This window comes from Numenius arquata, chromosome Z (genome assembly GCF_964106895.1).
Source record: "Numenius arquata chromosome Z, bNumArq3.hap1.1, whole genome shotgun sequence".
NCBI lineage: Eukaryota > Metazoa > Chordata > Aves > Charadriiformes > Scolopacidae > Numenius > Numenius arquata.
Window position 1 is genome coordinate 577,038 of NC_133616.1, and position 17,705 is coordinate 594,742.

A 17,705-nucleotide genomic window follows, 5' to 3' on the forward strand; every position below is an offset into this window, starting at 1 on the left:
GCTTCTCCACCCCACAGCTGGGCATCACTGCTGCCTTCTGCCAGCTGTGGCCCATGCCCACAGGCCTCTCCTTGAAGGTTACAGGAGTGCCAGAAGGTGGAATATGTAACCTAACATCTGCCCAGGGCAGTGGTGGAGTCACCATCCCTGGAGGGATTTAAAAGCCGGGCAGACGTGGTGCTGAGGGACATGGGTCGGTGGTGGGTTTGTCAGTGTCGGGTTGATGGTTGGACTCAATGATCTGAAAGGTCCCTTCCAACCCAGACAGTTCTGTGATTCTATGATCTGTGAGCATCTAAGCCATCTTTTATAATTGTTGTGTCCAAGCAGTCTGTCTGGAGCGAGGTCTGTGCCTCCAGCCATTCTCCCAGGGCACCGTGTACATCTTGGGTGCCACCCTGGTGAGTGAACACCAGGGAGAAACCACTTTATGCACAAGAACTGCCCAGTATAGCCACCAGCTGCGGGCACAGGGACATTGTGCACCTGAGAGCTCACGTTTGGAGCCAGGTGGCACACCAAACCTAAGCTCTGGGTGCAGGCTGCAGCTCCACCGGCATCCATGCAGGGGACTGTCCCCTACCCCGAGGTGCCCACCTGGAAAAAGTGCTGAGCGGAGGAGCTGGCCGTCCCCAGCCCTCTGCCACGGCCGAAGCAGAACTGCTGAGAGGCACAGTCTCGCTGCACGGCTGAAATAATGGATTCATAAATAATTAAGGCTGGCAGGGATTTCTGGAGGTATCCAGCCCAACTGCCAGCTCAAAGCAGGGCTGGCCTGGACCCGGCCGTGCCCCCGGCCACCGAGGGGTGACCCTGCTGTCTGCTGGCCGAACGCTGACGGGACGCCCGTCCCCCTCGCCCTGGGTGACAGCAGCGGTGCCCACCGGGCAGGAGCAGCAGGGGGGCTCCAGGGGGGTCCCGGGAAGGGCTGAGGCCGTGGACGCACCAACTGCCCTCTCCTCACGCTCCCACGGGACCAGGCGTCCCCCCTGCCACGCACGGCATGTCCCCCACCCCTGCAAAGCCTGGCATTCCCCCTGCTGGGAAATGCGTGCCACACACCAGCCGTGGGCACCCTCACCTGCCCTACACCTAACGCCCTAAAGACAGCTGCGGGGCAGATACATCGAGGCTCCTGCATGCTCTATTTTGCTAATTTACAATTCAAGATCTACATTTTTTAAAATTTTTGCTTCCTTTAAAAAGCTCAGCTCGTGTTAGAAACTGCTGCAGTTTCCCTAGTTAGCCCAGGTCAGACCCCAAACGGGGCTCCTGGCTCCTTTGCCCTTCTGGTTCCCATCTCTGAACCTCCACGTGGAGCATCATCCCAGGCTGCATCACCGTGGGCAGCAAAGCCAAACAAATAATTCCTAATCCCTGACTGTCTGGCAAATTTTGACTGGTCCTGTCTCCGGACTGCTCCTGCCCAGGACTCGGGCTCCCTCTCCCACCTAAACCAGTAAGCAGGCAATTAATAGAGCTGTGCCAGAAGTACAGTAATTAGGTTAAAACTCTTTCAGTTGTTTTTTTGACGCCTTCACTATGTGGTAGCTGAGCCTGGGGGATGTCCCACACCACCCACCCTTCCTGCGGGGGGGGTAAAAATACTTAAATCTTGATTCTACCTCATGTACCATTCACCATTCAACCAGCTTTCACGTTTCCAAAGGCGCAGGTTCTCGCACGGCTGGGATCGCGTGTGTTACCTGGCATCGTTAGGGTCTTCGTTCGTTATCCCTGTCTCAGGCGATGAGGCATCTCCCAAGCCACGGGCACAGATGGCTCTGGTCCCCAAGGGCACACGTCCTGCAGAGGGTGGCTGCAAGGGATGCAGAAAAGCAGCAAAGCCTACTAATAGCCCAAAAAGTTGGGCCTTTTTTTTTTTTTTTTCTCTAGAAAATACAAATTCCACTTTATTTTGCAGAAATACAACTATCTAGGTTAACAGGTAACTGTAAAGTGCCCAGTACCCAAACCAGAACCTGGCCTGGAGCGAGGGGGGTGAGACCCAGCCCCGGGGGCTGGCAGCAAAGGGCAACCTCTGCTGCTGTCCCTGCCAGGCACTGTGTCACCCCTCTCCGCACCCTCGGGGATCCGCTCGGTCCCTCTGCCCCCTCCGGGATCCACTTGGCCCCCCGCAGCACGTCCACCAGCAACTTATTCAGGGATGGCTTCACGCTCCTGACAAACGAAAGCCTCTCGACCCACCCCCCGGTGCCACCCTCCCCACAGCCCCTCCTGGCTCTGCCCTCGCCCTCTTGCACGCCAGGACACGTGGCTGGCAGCGGCCCCGTGGTCACCTCGGAAGGTGGCCCTGGGGACAAGTGCCCCTCTGTGTCCCGCTGCTGCCGCCGTGCCTGCTGAAGCCCTGTCGAGCGGAGCAGACGGCATTTGGCCGGGGCAGTTTAAGCCCACCAGGATTTAGATTAACCCAGAAAAGAAGAGTGGACATAATGAGAGCACTAAATTGGGGCATTTAGCTGCAAACTGCAAACTTTTTTCTAAAAACTGTGTAATGAAGGCACTTGTCCAGGATGACAGCCCCCACGCTGGGCAGACCAGCCCCTCTCTGTCGGCACCCCAAACCTTTCACAGGGATCTTCCTGCTCCTGAGCTCTCTGAGCAAAGCGCCTGCCCCCAGTGCCCGGCAGGAACCCCAGCAGGGTCCTGGGGGGTCCCAGGGAGTCCCCGGGGGTCACCAGAGCACAAGTAGCCAGGGTGAACCCCCAGAAACGGGGCGTCATCTTGCTCCCCGCAGCAGCATCGCCCCCGCAAATGCCCAGCACAGTTACCCCAGCGCAGGCTGCCCTGGCTCAAAAAAGCCAAACACAGCTTTCTAACACCAGTTTTACTGCCAGTTGTTCTTTTTTTTTTCCAAATTTGGGCCCAGATTTTGCAGCTACCTATTTTATATAGGACCGGGAACTGAATTTTCAGCCGTGTCAATCCCCTGCCTTGCTGGGAAGCCTAATATCCCAAAATAAAAATCTATATTTAATACCCTAAGCACATCCAATAGTTACATAATTCACATCTATTAGCTGAGTACAGTAATGAGTGCTCTGCATTTTTAAAACATCAGTTAATTGTCTCTCTCCCTCCTGGCAGCGCAGAAGAACAGACAGAAAAGGCACAAAACGAATCCCACAAAACCACATCTGACAGGTTTAAAAATCTATTTTCCTACAAGGAAGTATGGGAAGGACGGGTGATTAATGAAAGACTGTGAAGAAAAGGTTTTATCCAGCAGATTAATTTCAACATGTGTTTAAATCCTTAGCGGAGTTGGACGAGCTGCTCGGAGGCGAAGTTGTGGGGGCTCTCAGAGCCCCAACTCTGTTTGGAGTTGGCCCCTGCTCTGATTAACGCTGACCGCCTTTTACAAAAAGTGAAATACTTTTTAACATCTGCATATATTTTCCCCTGCAGAAACAAATAGCGAGGGCAGGAGAACGAATCTGGCATATTCGGAGGGCAATCATTTAACGCTTTCACGTTTAGGGAGCAATTAATTCTCCAAACCTCCAGTTTTGGAGGAGATATTTAATCTCTTTTAATCCCTTGTGACTCAGACCTCTGACCTGGGAACCGTGACCTTCGGCATCCCTCGGCATCCCACGCCACCTCCCCGGGGAGGGAAGGGGAGAAGGACCCTTGTTTTGTGAACAATCCCCCCCATAAATCCCGGGAAGCGTTGCCCGGGAGAGCTTTGCTGTCGGCTGCCTCACAAGATGGGCTTGTAAAAGTGTAACGTGGAAGCCAGTGACCTGCAGCATCCTGCGTCCGGCTGAGCCCCGGGGCTCCCATGGGGCTGGGGCATCGCTCTTTGGTTCTAGGGCACCGAACCCCGGTGGAGGATGCGGAAGCTGATGGTGTGGTGCCGCCTACACCCCACTCGCGGCGTGTTATCAGCCGAATTATTGACACCGGCTCCAAGGACTTCTGTTCTCCCTCACCCGCATAATTCAAAGCTGCCATCACCTCGTGCGGGACAAACCCCGACACGCTGGAGCGGGGGCTGCGGCGCCTTTCCCAGCGTAGCCCTCTGCTTGCCTTCGGCTCACTTAGGCTGAAGAGCTAGGGCAGGGCCTTATTGTTTGTCACTGTGATTTGATAAAGGATTGCAAAAGCTCTGGATGCCCATGCCCCAACATAAATCTGGAAAAATCACTCAAATTTTCGGTTAAGCTCTTTTAAAATAACAAAGGATGGTACAATCTGGTGGGGTTTTTTTCCATACGTTTTTTCCTGCATCCTCTTGGTACCAGAGCATCCATCCAAAGTCACGGGAAAGGGGATTTCTTCCCAAGCCACTGGGAGAGCCTGGCCCGTTCCCGACCCACTGGGGATGGCGAGGGCTGGGGCACTGAAGAGCTGCAAGAGGGGTGGCAGGGGGGTACCGAGCCACAGCCATCACCCCCTCCCAAACGGAATAATTACCCACCATTGCCCATGGAATAAATAATCTGTCCCTGATAGGCGGCTTGTGGCTCCAAGTTCACGAGCTCCATTTATGCTCCTTCCGAATACCCTACATCATCTGTAAGACAGCAGGCCGGGAGGGAGTTGGTATTAGCCTCGCCTGCAGGCTCATACGCCGAGGTGAGTCGCTGTACGTAGTCAAAGTATCTCTTCTGCGGGAAAAACTACACCCGGATACAAGAGAGGAAAATGAGAGCACGGAGCCATGCTTTGCTTTAATTTATCCCTGGATGGTGCGATGTTCTCCCATTAACCGTGGGGTGGCATAACCACGGTTAACCACGGCGAGGGGCGCGCAGGCTTTGCTAATTATCGTTCGGCTCATGGAAAGGGAAGAAGCCCCCCCCCTCGCAGCCAGAGCTCTGCAGCACTCCCCGAGCAGGTGGGTGTCTTCAGTAAAGGGGAAGGTGCAGAAAATTGACGCTGAAACAAGTAATCACGGCGGCGGTGGCTGCAGCTCGCTCCTCTTCCCATTTCCCATGGTAAGCGTTCCCCCGGGAACGCGTGCGCCTGACCCTAAACTTTCCCCATTTTCCAAGCCAGTGCACTTGATGGGAACTCATCCCGCTGCTCTCCCCCTGATCGCAAGCCCCACGGACCGCCCGGGCTGGGACCGCGGCCCAGTCCCTCTCCCTGGCGCAGCTCCGCAGAGCCGGAGTTTGGGTTGGGGCGCCGGGTTTCATGTCCTTGTCCCCGCTGCCGGCCGCTCGGCAGGACACCTCGCCTGGGAAATAAATGCCAGTCCGTGTTACGCGGAAGACACGGATGCAAATATTGTGTTTCCTCTAAAACAGACCCGTGTCGGGGAACAAGCGCTGAGGAAACGGAGCTTTAACGCCAGCTTTTTAAGGGGGTTCGCTCCCCCTTCTCCATTTTTAGTGAGCTAGTAAAAATCAATAGGCCCGTGTTCCCATCTGCGCGCCACCTGACATCCCGGGAACGATCAATGGGGCTGGAGGGGGGGCTCGCAGGGCAGCCGAGCCCCGCGGCGGCCACGGCAGACCCCGCTCCCGGCGCTTCCGCTTCCTCCTCTCCCTGGTTCAGTCCCTGCTCCCGTCGGGCTGTGGGCCACCCGAACAAGCCCAGCCCTGGCCACCCAGCGCCGGGGCCACCGAGGACGAGCATCAGTCGGTGCCACCCAGCGCCGGGGCCACGGAGGCTCAAGCGCTACCTGGGGAAAATCACTTTCCAAATGGTTCCTCGGGAAGCCGGGGATGCTGCCTGCGAGGAGGCGAATCACACCGAGCCCCTGCCAAAACCATGACCTCCATCTCAGCCTGGAGCTGAGGCTCCAGTGCCGGTGGGAAGGTGGGAAGGGATGGGGCGGGAAGGGCAGGAGCGGGGAGGCACCTCCATCTCACCTCTCTCCCTGCCGAGGCGAGCGGAGTTTTATTTCTGGAAGCAATTTAATGGTTTGCTGATAACTTTGATTGGTTTCGTGTCAGGTTAGCTTTTAATCTCTGCTCTGGTCCTCTTCATTCTTTAAAATAACTGTGATTAAAAGATGCTGTTCCAGCGTTGCACACGCTCACGGGCACACGTGTGATGGTGCGCGGGCAGATGGCTCCTGCCTCCGTCCCCTCTGGGGTTCTGGATGGGACCCTGCCACCGCCGCTGCTCCTGAGGAAGGATGGGGAGAAAACAGCCACGGAGGAAGGAAAGCTGTTTGAAGGAAGAGGCAGCAGAGACACTGAGAGCTCCGGCTCTGCAACGTGCAGAGAGGTGCACCCCAACCCCAGGGAGATGCCCCCACCTTGGGCACAGCCTCTCCACCTTCCCACCCTGCAGACCCCCGTGTTGCCCCCGTCCCCTCCACCGCCCCAGTCCCCATTCCAGCCCAGAGGACTCTCAGGTGCTCGTTCATCCTCCCCCGTCGCTGCCGCACACCCAGCTTCGTTTTCCAGGTCCCTGAAGTTAAAGGGAGAGGCGCTGCATTCTCTTGAGGCAGATGATGCTGTGCCTCCAGCGATGCTCCCTCAGCTCTGCTTCCCACCTCCTCTGCCTCCTTCCAAATCACCCCTGGCCCAGCAGCAGGGTTTCCTGACCCAGCCTGCCCGGTTTGCCTCAGCCAGATCCTTGGTGGGGATTTAACCAGCTTTTCTAGGGCCACCTCCTGCCACAGAGCCAGATGGACGAGCTCCCACCTCTGTCCCTGGCCGGGCACAGCAGGGTGAAGCCCAGGACACACGCACGGCTAAACGTCAGCATGGGCTGGGAAGAGTTAGCAATGATGGTTTTGGGGTGTAAGACCACCTCCCCAGCCCTCGGGCAGACCCTCGCTCCTGGGGGCCCACCGAGCATCCTTCGGGAGAGGGCACCGCTGGCTGCTGTGCCTCTGCTCAGCCCTGGAGTCCCCCAGATGTACCACAACTTTCACACCCCCAAACGAATTTACTGCAGGTGCAACCTCCGGGCAGAAAGCAGACCTGTTCTTGACAAACCCACCGGGAGGGGGAAGAAAACCCCGGCCCCAAGTCCCTGGGCAGGCGGATGGTTTCCCTCACTCCGGGGCAGATGCAGATTTTAATCAATGAGATCGATGGCGGAGGCTCGCGGGATGCAGGGACGGGGAAGGGGCTGCGGGAGAGCGGCCGCAAGATGGATGAGCGGTGGCAGAGGACCTGGGGGAGGTCAGAGGTGGCCATCACCTTGAGATCCAATCCACAGCTCGCCCCTCCACACCGGACGCTGCCCGGGCTCACATGGCTCCTGCCCTCTCGCTGCCGGACCACGGGCAGCCCTCGCCTGCCCTCTCCCATGGCCCCTTTGCCTTTACCTTCCCATCCCAGCTCCTTGGGGGCCATCAGAGACCCTTTCCCAAGGCCCCAGAGCCGCCTGCCCCGGGGCCACCTGGTGTGACCCCCGCAGAAGCACGGCTGGCCACCTGGGGCCACACGCAGTGGAGTTCGGAGCATCTCCAGGGATGGAGGGGGCACCGCCTGCCAGGGCAGCCTGTGCTGGGACCTGAGCTCCCCCGCAGCCACCTCCGTCCCCTTCTCCCTTCTGTGCGGGCCAGAAAGCTCTCCTGAATGTGAAACCCCGGCTCAGACCCCCACGTCCCCCGGGGCAGGGGAGGGGACACGCTGGGCTGCCTTGTATTTCAGAGCGAGCACCGGGCGAGGAGGTTTCCTTGAGAGGGTGTACCTGGCTCTCCTGAAAACGTTCCAGCCACGGGAAAGGTGTGAAAGCCCATCCCGCTCCATTCCCACCCTGCCGATGGGACACTGCAGCCCCCTGAGGCCGAGGGCTCCCGTCTCCCAGCACCTGCCCCAGCCCAGAGCATCGCATCCCTCCCCAGCCCCATACCTGCCCCCACAGGCACCCCACGCCGCGGCTGCCGGGGGTCTCCCTGCCCTCGGGGCGGAGGGTGAGCGCCCTTTGCCAGCGTCACCTTCCCCCTCCGGATAGCCCGGCTGCACGGAACCGCCTTTTCCAGAAAAAGCAGGCCGTGGGGAGCTGGCTTTGCCCGGCCCGGGGGCTTTGGGAGCGCCGGGGGGGGCTGGCAGCCCGCTCTCATAAAATAAACATGACCCGGGGCTGAAGACGGGGAGCCCCGGGGACGGCTCCGGCTGCCTCGGCTGGGGCCTGGCTTGGCCCCGCTGCGTCTGCTGCCGGCTCCGAGGGCTCCTGCTCAGCCTCAGACGCCCTTCTCCGGGCGCTGGGCTCCATCGCACACAGCCTTCGGCTCCCGGGGTCCCTTCTGCCCCTCATCCTCCTCCCTCTCGCCTTCCTCCTCCTGGAGCCGGGCAGTGGGGGAACCCCGGTCGCACTTCTTTCTGCAACAGACCTGGGACTGCTCTAAAAGGGGGTTTAAATCCACTTTCCGGCTGAGCTGCAAACGCGGTGATGATACGCCGCCTGTCTTAATGACGCCTCTGTCCCAAAAGCAGAAATACGTATTTTTTGCCACCCGGCAGCAGCGCCCTGCATCGCTGAACAGGCTCCCGCTGGGCTCCGTGCTGCTTTGCATTTCACCGCGGCTCATTACCATACGATCTCCAACTTGAAAGATCATAAAGTCCACCTTGGAGATCCTTCCGGGGTAACAAGATCGTGAAAAACGGGTCAACGTTATCCTTCAAGACGGGAAGGCAGAAAACACCTTCTGTCCCTCGCCCGAGCAGTGCCCGAGCAGCGAGGGGCAGGAGTGCTCCTTGGGATCGGAAGGTGGTCGGTTTGGGGTTTTTTTCTTAAAAAATAATCAAATTTAAACTTGCAAGACGTGAAGATTCCATCACCGTTTTTATGACAAACCCATCTGTTTTCTTTTACCGTATTGTAAATTAGGAGTAGCTCTAGAGGAGTGAATAAATGCCTGTTTAAAGTCAGCGACTTCAGTAAAGAAATATCTACACCCCACTCCCCCCCATTTTCAGCTGCCCCAGTCCTTCGCAAACAGGTTTCCAATTTACAAAAATCAATTAAAATAATATATTCTAGATGTAACAACCAACAGTGATCTTCCCGTAGATGTCATTCCGCCTTCGTTTTAAAAAAACAAAATCAACATTCAAAAAGCTCTGCTGCTGCAGCAGAAAGTTTCACCTTTTAATTTTTCATACAGGATTAATTTTTAATTTTCAGACATCAGAGATAGAGGGAAGTTCCCCAGGAGCCCTCCTGTTCAAAGAGCACTCCAGGCAACTATTGCCATCAAGTGTCAATTTATCACACTGAAGGCTCTGATGCAGATTTTTACTGATATTTTTTTTGTTCAGACAGAAGTGTTATGGCTGGAGAAGTTTTGGGGTTTGCTAAAGGCTGGGCACAGCCCGGAGAACTTGCTGGGAGAACAGAGGAAATCCCAGTTTTCCTTTCTCCTGGGCTCCCTGGAAGCCCCACTGAGCCCCATCCCTGCCCGGCGCTGGGCACCGGGACCTTCCGAGATCCCTCGCTGCGTGTTAGGCCAGGGAACACGGGCTGAAATCAGGGTGGCACAGACGGCATTAGATGTGTGCTCCTCCTACCTGTGCCCAAAGAGACAGGAAGGACCATCTGAGAGGTTTGATTTACGAACCAGGATGCTCTGGAGTTTCTTACAGAGCCTGCGTCCCCCAGGTCCCACCAAGGGTCCTGATAGACCTTCAAACTGTGACCGGGGGCTGAACACCCACCACAGCCCCACTCGGTTTGACGTGTGTGCCCCGGTGACCACCACCTCCCTGAAGCTCCCACGAGCAGTCCCCCACCTTCCCAAGATGACAAACCCGTCCCTTTTGCTGCCCCTCCGGGAGGGAACGGGGAGGAAGAGGAACCTTTCCCTGCTCGTTCCTTCCTGGTGCTGGCGAGAGGGGGAGACGCGGGGGCTGCAGGTGGCCCGGAACCCTCTTCTCTACGGGGAGAAGTAACCCACAGAGCTTCTGGAGCTTGCGAGGTGATGCTCAGAAGACATTATTCAACTCTGGGTCCTTCTGCACATTGGCTGCTCATGGACGTCCCTGCAGCATCCAGGGCACAAAATACCTTTGGGTCCTCTCCAATTCCTGCTATTAACGCGTTGGCTTTTTAATATGTAGCTACTGCTAAGTACGTTAACAGTCTTCCATTTACGCTTCCTCGCTTACATACGTCAATTTGAAAAGGTAGTTTGGCTACAAAAACAACTAGTTGAAACCCAATCCAGCCCAGTCACAAACAATTCATGTTCTGGGCGCTGGCCGTACCCCGCCGGCGTCTGAGGGGGCACATCCAGCACCCCAGGAGCCTGCAGCAGGAACGTCCCCAGCGCTGGGGGGTTCACGGCCGTGTCCCTCCCCGCGGGGAGGAATTCCCCCAGGCCGCAGGAGAGGTCCTACCCCCCCCTTCCCACCAGGCTGGAGGGAGGGAGATGCCCGAGGATGGGCTTCTGAGTCAGCTGCGAGGAAATGCTGACCCTCGGCAAGACACGCACCACGCGCAGCCGCAGCATCGCGCTCTCTGGGGAGAAACCCCTCGGATCGATACGTTTGATGGGTTTTCACTGACCTCGGTGCTCTGCGTTTTCAAATAGCTTCGCTTTTAGGCACGAGTGGCGTGTTTTGAGGAAGACGTCCACTGAACACACACACACTTCACACGTGACCGGGCTCCTGCCGCGGCCGGCCGTGCTGCTGGTGGGACGGGGCTCCTCCACCCCGCTCCTCCGGAGGAGAGCGCGGACATGGCACCGGCAGAGACCCTTCGTGTCCCCAGCCAGCCCCCAGTTGGGGAGCCGTGAGGTGGGAAAGCAGAGGAGCCCTCTCTCCTGCCTAACGTAACAGAAAACAGCAAATTTGAAGTGCCTGGTATAGTTTTTCTAGATTTTTTTCTTCCTATAGATCTCAGTGACCTCTCATTTCCCGCATCGCACTTGCAGTAACACTAATTAGTGGACAGCCAATCTCCATGGCCTCAGTTCAGGCAGAACACTGCGTGACAGTTGGGAGACCATCGCGCCTCCGCAATTAATAATGTACAAGTCCATGGCTCTGTCTCTCAATCACCTTCTCGCAGGTTGGCTGGTCTCCCTCAGCCGTAATGCATGCTCTTTCAAGCCGGGGAAGGAAGCACCTTCCCATTTGATCTCGTCTGACCCTTCCTTCTGCCTCCGTTCCTCTGTGCCAGGAGCCATCCCTCCACCCATCCCTCCGTCCATCCCCCCATCCCTCCGTCCATCCCCCCTGCGCTGCCCAGCTGCTCCATCCCTATATGGATGTCCCGACCAGGCTACATCTCCTCCAGCCAATTCTGCCCCTCCTCACCTCTGGCCATGGAGCTCCTCTCTGCTGCTATGAACATCCCGCTCCATCCTTCACCCTTCCAGCCATGGTGCGGGCACCGCGTCCCTTCTCTTCCTCCTCTTCCTCCTCCTCCTCCTCCTCCCAAGGCCCTGCAAGATGCTGCTTGGCTTTATGTGACACTCCAGGGCAGTTTTCTTTGCAACATCCTAATTGCTCATTAGGGAAAATTAGCCGTGATATGATTTTATACCCCTTGGCCACAGGTGGGACGGCCACCCCCAGCCAGCGCAGCCTTAAGCCAAGGAGGGCAACCTCCTCTGTGGCTCCTCTTGCCCAGAGTCACAGCCGGGGCTGGGTCAGTGCCACAGGAGGTCGGCTGAGGACCTCCCGACCACCCCATGGCTCCTGGTGCCCCTGCCATGCACCGGCAGCACCGCGGGTACCACCAGCAGCACCATCATCACCACCAGCAGCACCATCATCACCATCATCCCCAAGTCCCCCTGCAGAAACAGGAGGTGCCCGGGGCCAAGGCCCCCTCGGTGGGGCAGCAGAGAGGAGGGCCGAAGCGTTGGGGAGCGTTTCCGTGCCGTAGCCGAGCTGGCAGCCAGATATTCAATTATCAAAAAAATGATGCTGCCTAAATAAAAAAGAAAAATAAATAAAGAAAGAATCGATCTCTTTTGCATCAAAATGCAATCAGGCCAAATCAAAAACAATTAATGTCCCCGAATGCAGATGTATAGCAGGAAACAGGCGCGCACTTCTTATAGGTAAATTGCTTAAGGTATAATCTAGGCTTTAGTATATTTTCATTTCTGTTAAACGAGGAGACGGCCGGGAACAGGGAGCTCACTGCGTTTGACCACAGCTCTGCACAAATCAAACAGTTTATATTTTGCCAAGTAAACAGCAAAAGCGGCACATCTGATTTTTGAAATTCTTCTGGCTTTTCTTTCTGACCTTTGGTATTTGTAGGTATCGATGCTCTCTCTAAACCGTCGCACAAAAACACCTTGAAGTGTCAAGCTTTAAAAATGAGTCTTCTTTTCTCTTTCTCCTGTGCAGCTTGGATTATCTTGGCCTTGTCAAAATACATTCTCTAGTTAGAGGTTGGAAATATTTCCCTCCTGGCTCCCACGTATTGATTTTCCAAGGCTGGGCTCTGCCCGCCGGCGGGGGGGAGAGGTGAGGCTCTGCCCGTGCCCCCCGCGCCTGCCCTGCAAGGGAGAGCCGGAGCCCCCCGCGCTTTAACGCACTCACGCACCTCAAAACTCGAGGACTAACACAATTCCCTCGGGGGGGTTGACTTTAAAGGCCGATTGAGGCTGTGTCTGACCCGGCTCCGGCTGCCCCCGGCTCAGCCCCGGGTGCCGGGGCTGCCCCTGCGGGGACACACAACCCCGGTTTAAAAATAACGTATACGGCCCATTCCAACCCAAAACGCAGGTCACGTGGAACGCCTCTAGCGCTCCTGCACCGCGCCGCAGAAACACCGCAAACTCTGATTTGTTTCAGGGACTTGCTGGGGGGCAACGCGGGCCAGGGGAAGGCGCATCATCGCCTGGCACACGCGGGTGGCGGGGAACTTCTGGCGGGGGAATAAATACCCCCCAGTTTGGTTGGGGCACGCTGTTTTGGGAGCAAAGAGAACTTTGTTCTCAGCGCCCTCCTGCCTTCGTCACTCGTAAGGAAGGGTGAAGACCCCTCCCCGTGTCCCCCCCCCTGCTCTGGTGGGGACTCGTCCTGCTCCCGTCCAGGCTGGTTTCCAAATGCCAAGCATGCAGTTTCTTAGACGGTGGAAAGACCTCAGACTTGCCGCCTGTCAATCAGCAGCAGGGAACTGGTTACACCCCACCGGGCTGACACCACCAAACCCACGCTCCCCAGCACAACCCGCTTTTATTCCAGGAGCGTACGTACAGCGGGAAGCTCCGTACATCCAGAGGACGGGGGGCGGATTCCTCAAGGAGTTGCTGGAGAAGCAGACCCCGGGAGCGCTCACCAGACGTGGGGACTTCAATCATGGCAACGTTTTCATACGGGCGTCTCATCATGTCACCTTCTGCTTGTAAACTGCCAGCGAAGCCACATACGTCTCCACATTTACAAGGACAAGTCCAAACGCGGCACTAACAAATCAATAAAGCACTAAAAGCTTACGCTGGAGCGAGAGCGCATCCCGGGGCAGCGCGGAGCGGGCCAGGACGGGGCTCGGGAGTCACCGGGAGGCTGGGGTTAACCAGGGCAGGGGACCTCCCATGGGAGTGGGGGGACACGGCCCCCAGCCCCAGACCCCTCGGGGGCCAGCGACTCCCCAGCAAACCCACCTCTCGCTCCCGGGGCTTCGTCCTGACCCTCGGGGCCGGGAGGGAAACTCTCCTGCATTCCGGAAGATCCACTGCACTAACAGCAACACTTTAACCGCTGGCGATTCCAGCCGTTTGCTCCCTGGGCCAGGCAGAAGTCGCTGCCGGGACACCCTCCCCGTCCCCGCCGGGGCCCTGCTTTATTTCCCAAGGGAACGCACACATACACGTAATATCTACGGGAACCCGACGTGTGTCTGGGACGGCGGGGGGGGGACGGGACGCTGACACAGCACCTCGGCGCTCCCTCTTTTTTTTGATTTTAATTTTATTTTATGTTTGATCTCCAGGGTTACATATAGATCTGTATAAACACCATGTACATGCACGCTGCATTAGTTCACTTAGAAAAGACCCTGATGTTCTACTACAGAGCTCTGCACTCTACACTACATTCCCGCCGGAGAAGAGATCCGCTTTACGGCAGTTTGTGTTAAACATTCCTAATGGTCTTAACGTCTTGATTTTTAATTTATTTATTTTTTTTAATTGTTTTTAAACAGCAAACAGATATGTAGCTTGTGGACTGTAAATCTCACTTCCATGTACAGTATACTACACAGACCACCGAAAAAAAAAATAAATCAATGCTTTTTATATTGAGAAGCTATTTTTAAAATTCATTTATTCCTTTTTGGAGAAGGGAAGATTCTCTAAGTACCATTTTCACTTCATTATGTAAAGACAGCCTGCTTACTGCTGTGAGCCTTTCAGACAAAAATGGCAAAGAAAAAGCTATACAAACATATACATCAATATGTTTAAATAAAATAGCATTTTATAGATCTTTTTTTTTCTTTACTGTGAGCATAAACCAGCATACTTTCACACCATTAAATATTTCACAAAATTAGATATGTGAGAAGAGGGAAACACAGTCACAGCTGATGTTACACAGGAATATTGCCACTGAAGAACACATTTCAGTATCTCCATTCAAATAACTTACCTCCTACACGCTTTCCAGCATTTTTCCTGCCGGGATCGCTCCCCGCCGATGCCATTTGTGCCGCCTCCCTCTGGGCCCGTGTCCTTCCCCTCTGGTAGCTGTGACACCGGCGCGGGGTGGCACGGCAGGGTGCGTGGAATCGCTGCCCGGCACAAATGGGAACGGCTTGTGCAAGAAAAAAGCTTTTTGACTTTTTTTTTTTTTTTAAATAAATACCTGCACTGGTAGCAAAAAACACCTTTATATATAAATACTCCTTTTTTCAAGTTTGCTACTCCATCTTCAACAGATTTTTTTTCATTTATATTTACACATGGACTATGGTCTTCTTCCTCACTTGAAAACCGGGACATTTTTTGTATGAGGGAACATGCCCTGTGGGTCAGAACTCAGGCCAGCCACCCCCCCGAAGCTCAACCCTCCCCACCCCTCCATCCGACCCCCAGGGGCTCCCAGAGGCATCCCCCGCCATCATTCACTGGTCACTGGGAGAAAGTACATGTAAACACGAGCCTTTTTGGTAAACACTGAGATTCTGCCAGAGTCTCCCCAGAGTCTCCAAAGGAAAAGACGCGTTTAAATGAGGGTTGCTGGGCAAACCCGGCTGCCAGCGAGGCGGGGGCCAGTCCAGCGCCCCCACAGAGCCCGGTGGCATCCCTGCTGCCGCGGGGCTGGCCGGGGAACGCCGTCAGCGTCACCGGTCCCCAGATTCTGCTGTGCCAGGCAAGGAGCACCTTCCCCAGCGCCGCCACCACCTTCCTCCTCCCGGCTGCAAGGGAAAAGCAGCCAGCGTCAGCGTGGCCACCTCGCAGGGGTGGGCAGAAACCCACCGGAGCAAGGAGCAGGCAGGGAGAAGGAGAATTAGGAAGAAGTTTGAGAGGAACGGGTTTGTGGCATGGGGGGACCTACCCTAGACCATAAAGCGATGCTCCTTGCCGTCGTGAGCCATGAGGATGACGTTGCGGTTGGAGGTCCAGATGAGCCGTGCCAGGCGGAGGGCGTTGTGGGAGCCCGGCGAGGCCGGCTGCACGGGGGGCACCTGGTAGGTCTTGATGCAGCGGAGTTGGGGCGCCGAGTTGAGCATGCCGATGCTCCCCAGGAGAGAGGTGTTCATCTGCGGGGACACCCGCCCGTCACCCACCCTGCCCAGGGACGCTGGGGAGGGTCACCAACCCGCCCCACCACCCAAACTCCAACCCCCCCGCCATTCCCAGCACCAGTGCTGGCTCAAACCCCGATTAATTAGTTTTGTACCGGAAGGGGAGCGGAGGGGCGGGTGGGCTGGATGGTGGCTAATGGCCACCACACACAACTGTGCGCAACGGGAGACCCGATGAACCCAGCGGCGGCATGTCTCACTGTGCTCCTCGGGGGCAATTAATAAAGGCACGCTAATATATATGTGCTCCTTGGGGGCAATTAATAAAGGCATGCTAAGCACAAGCATACACATTCAGAATGTAAGGAAAAAAATTAATAAGATTATATTTATGCTAGAATATTATTTATCTAACCTATAAAAGCCCTAGAACTGAAGATATGCAGAAGAAAGCTCAGTTGTCACGATAGGTACGAACAGAAAAAACCCAAGAGCATGAGGTTTTTTATCGTCTGGCAGATGAAGAGGCCGTTCGGAAGCCATCTGTGGAGTTACGCTCTTCGGAGAGCAGGCCAATAATCACCCGTGTTTTTAAACACGAGATTCTCTGATCTAACCCACCGAGATACACAGAACCCTCCACTTTCCGAGACGCCGCTTTAGTCTCAAAACCCTTCCACCCTCCTGCGTGGCAGCCCGGGATTTCCAGCAGCAGCAGCCGGCGGCCGGTCGGCCGCATCCCTGAGACGTGCCCCGTGAAACCTTGGCAAACCCTGGGACATTTAAGGCGTGTTATTGCTGATGCCACGTCCTGAATTCTGATCAGGACAAAGTACAAGCCATTACTTTTTCCCGGCTCTTCTCGGCAGCAGAGCGGTGTCAGAGAGTGTAAATCATGGCATCTCTAGCAGGGAGCATGCAAGCACCGCTGACATTTTCACAATTTAAATCATCTTGAGTAATAACCCTTTTAAGATGACTAATGTTACTGATTTTCCTGCATTAATAATAGTGCCAAATAGAACACAGAAGGGAAAAATCACTAGTGCACGAGGTCACACTTTAAAACTAAATGTGTAGGTGTATTTAACTCTTTATGTAAGAGCCACTTGAACGTGAACGTTTAGGCACCTGGAAGAGTGGGGCAGGTCACAATTTAAAACTCCTGCCTGACTTCTTTTTTTTTTTCCCCTGCCAATTCCAAAAGATCTGGTCTGATTGCTTTCCAGATCTTCCCCGAGCACTTAAATTGAATAAATGTAACCAATGGATGAAGATTCTCGCTGTTCTCATTTCCTGTTTCAGAAAGCACACAGTATAGCGATGGGTAATAATTTAGCAATTTTTTATGGCACCCGTGAAGTACTGACTGCCAGAGAAAGCTGGGGCAGTGTGTTAACGAGCGCAGCGGGTTCCTACGGGCACAGCGAGCTCTGTTCTACAGCCTGACTGCTGGAAGACTCGGTGACTTTGATAGCGCACGTTGCTTGACCAGACAACTTGCTTTCAAATAACAAATTTTTAAATTCTAAAGCCGTTTGAAGGAAGACAAAAATCCTGCTTGGGGAACGTAGGCAGCAGCCTACAGCTGACAAAACCATTCCTCCCGACACGAGATTACAAAGAAAAAGACTGACATGTTAAAGAAAATAAACCTCTGGGCGCTCCACAGAACGGTGGCCCGTTTCTCAGTTTCTCCTTGTGTTCCTGACCCCTTTATACTGTTTCTACCTCAGCTTTCCTGCCCTCGGTGTGAGGAGGGAGCCGGGAGGCAGCTCCACAGCCCAGCACAGGGCTCCCTGACGCCACCGACACACATTTCCTTACGTTCATTACTGAAGGATGCTGAAAGGAAGTCCCAAACCTGAGTTCGCTAACGATGTGCGCACAGACGGACGGAGCCGCGTCCTTACCTGCCAGAAGGAGAGGTGGCTGTCGGAGTTGGAGTAGGTGGCGAGGTATCGGCCGTCGGGGGCGAAAGCCACCGCCGTTATGGGTCCTTTATGGCCATGGATAGTCTGGAAAGATGGGGGGAGAACAGGAATGGCAGAGATTCATTACCGGTCACCATGATGATGCTTAAAAGACTTCAGCAAACACAAACGAAC

At 55.4% G+C, this 17,705-nt stretch overlaps 1 protein-coding gene across 2 annotated transcripts in view; it reads right to left on the reverse strand.

Annotated features, from left to right (window-relative positions):
- Nucleotides 1–15,408: 15,408 nt before the first annotated feature.
- LOC141476903 (WD repeat-containing protein 7-like) overlaps nucleotides 15,409–17,705 on the reverse strand; it is an 86,834-nt gene continuing 84,537 nt past the window's right edge. For both annotated transcript variants that reach the window (XM_074165811.1, XM_074165810.1), the window contains 2 exons: nucleotides 17,511–17,615; nucleotides 15,409–15,612 (listed from right to left, as the gene is read on the reverse strand). In XM_074165811.1, the coding sequence (XP_074021912.1) occupies nucleotides 15,409–15,612; nucleotides 17,511–17,615 (309 nt within the window). The remainder of the gene's footprint in view (nucleotides 15,613–17,510; nucleotides 17,616–17,705) is intronic.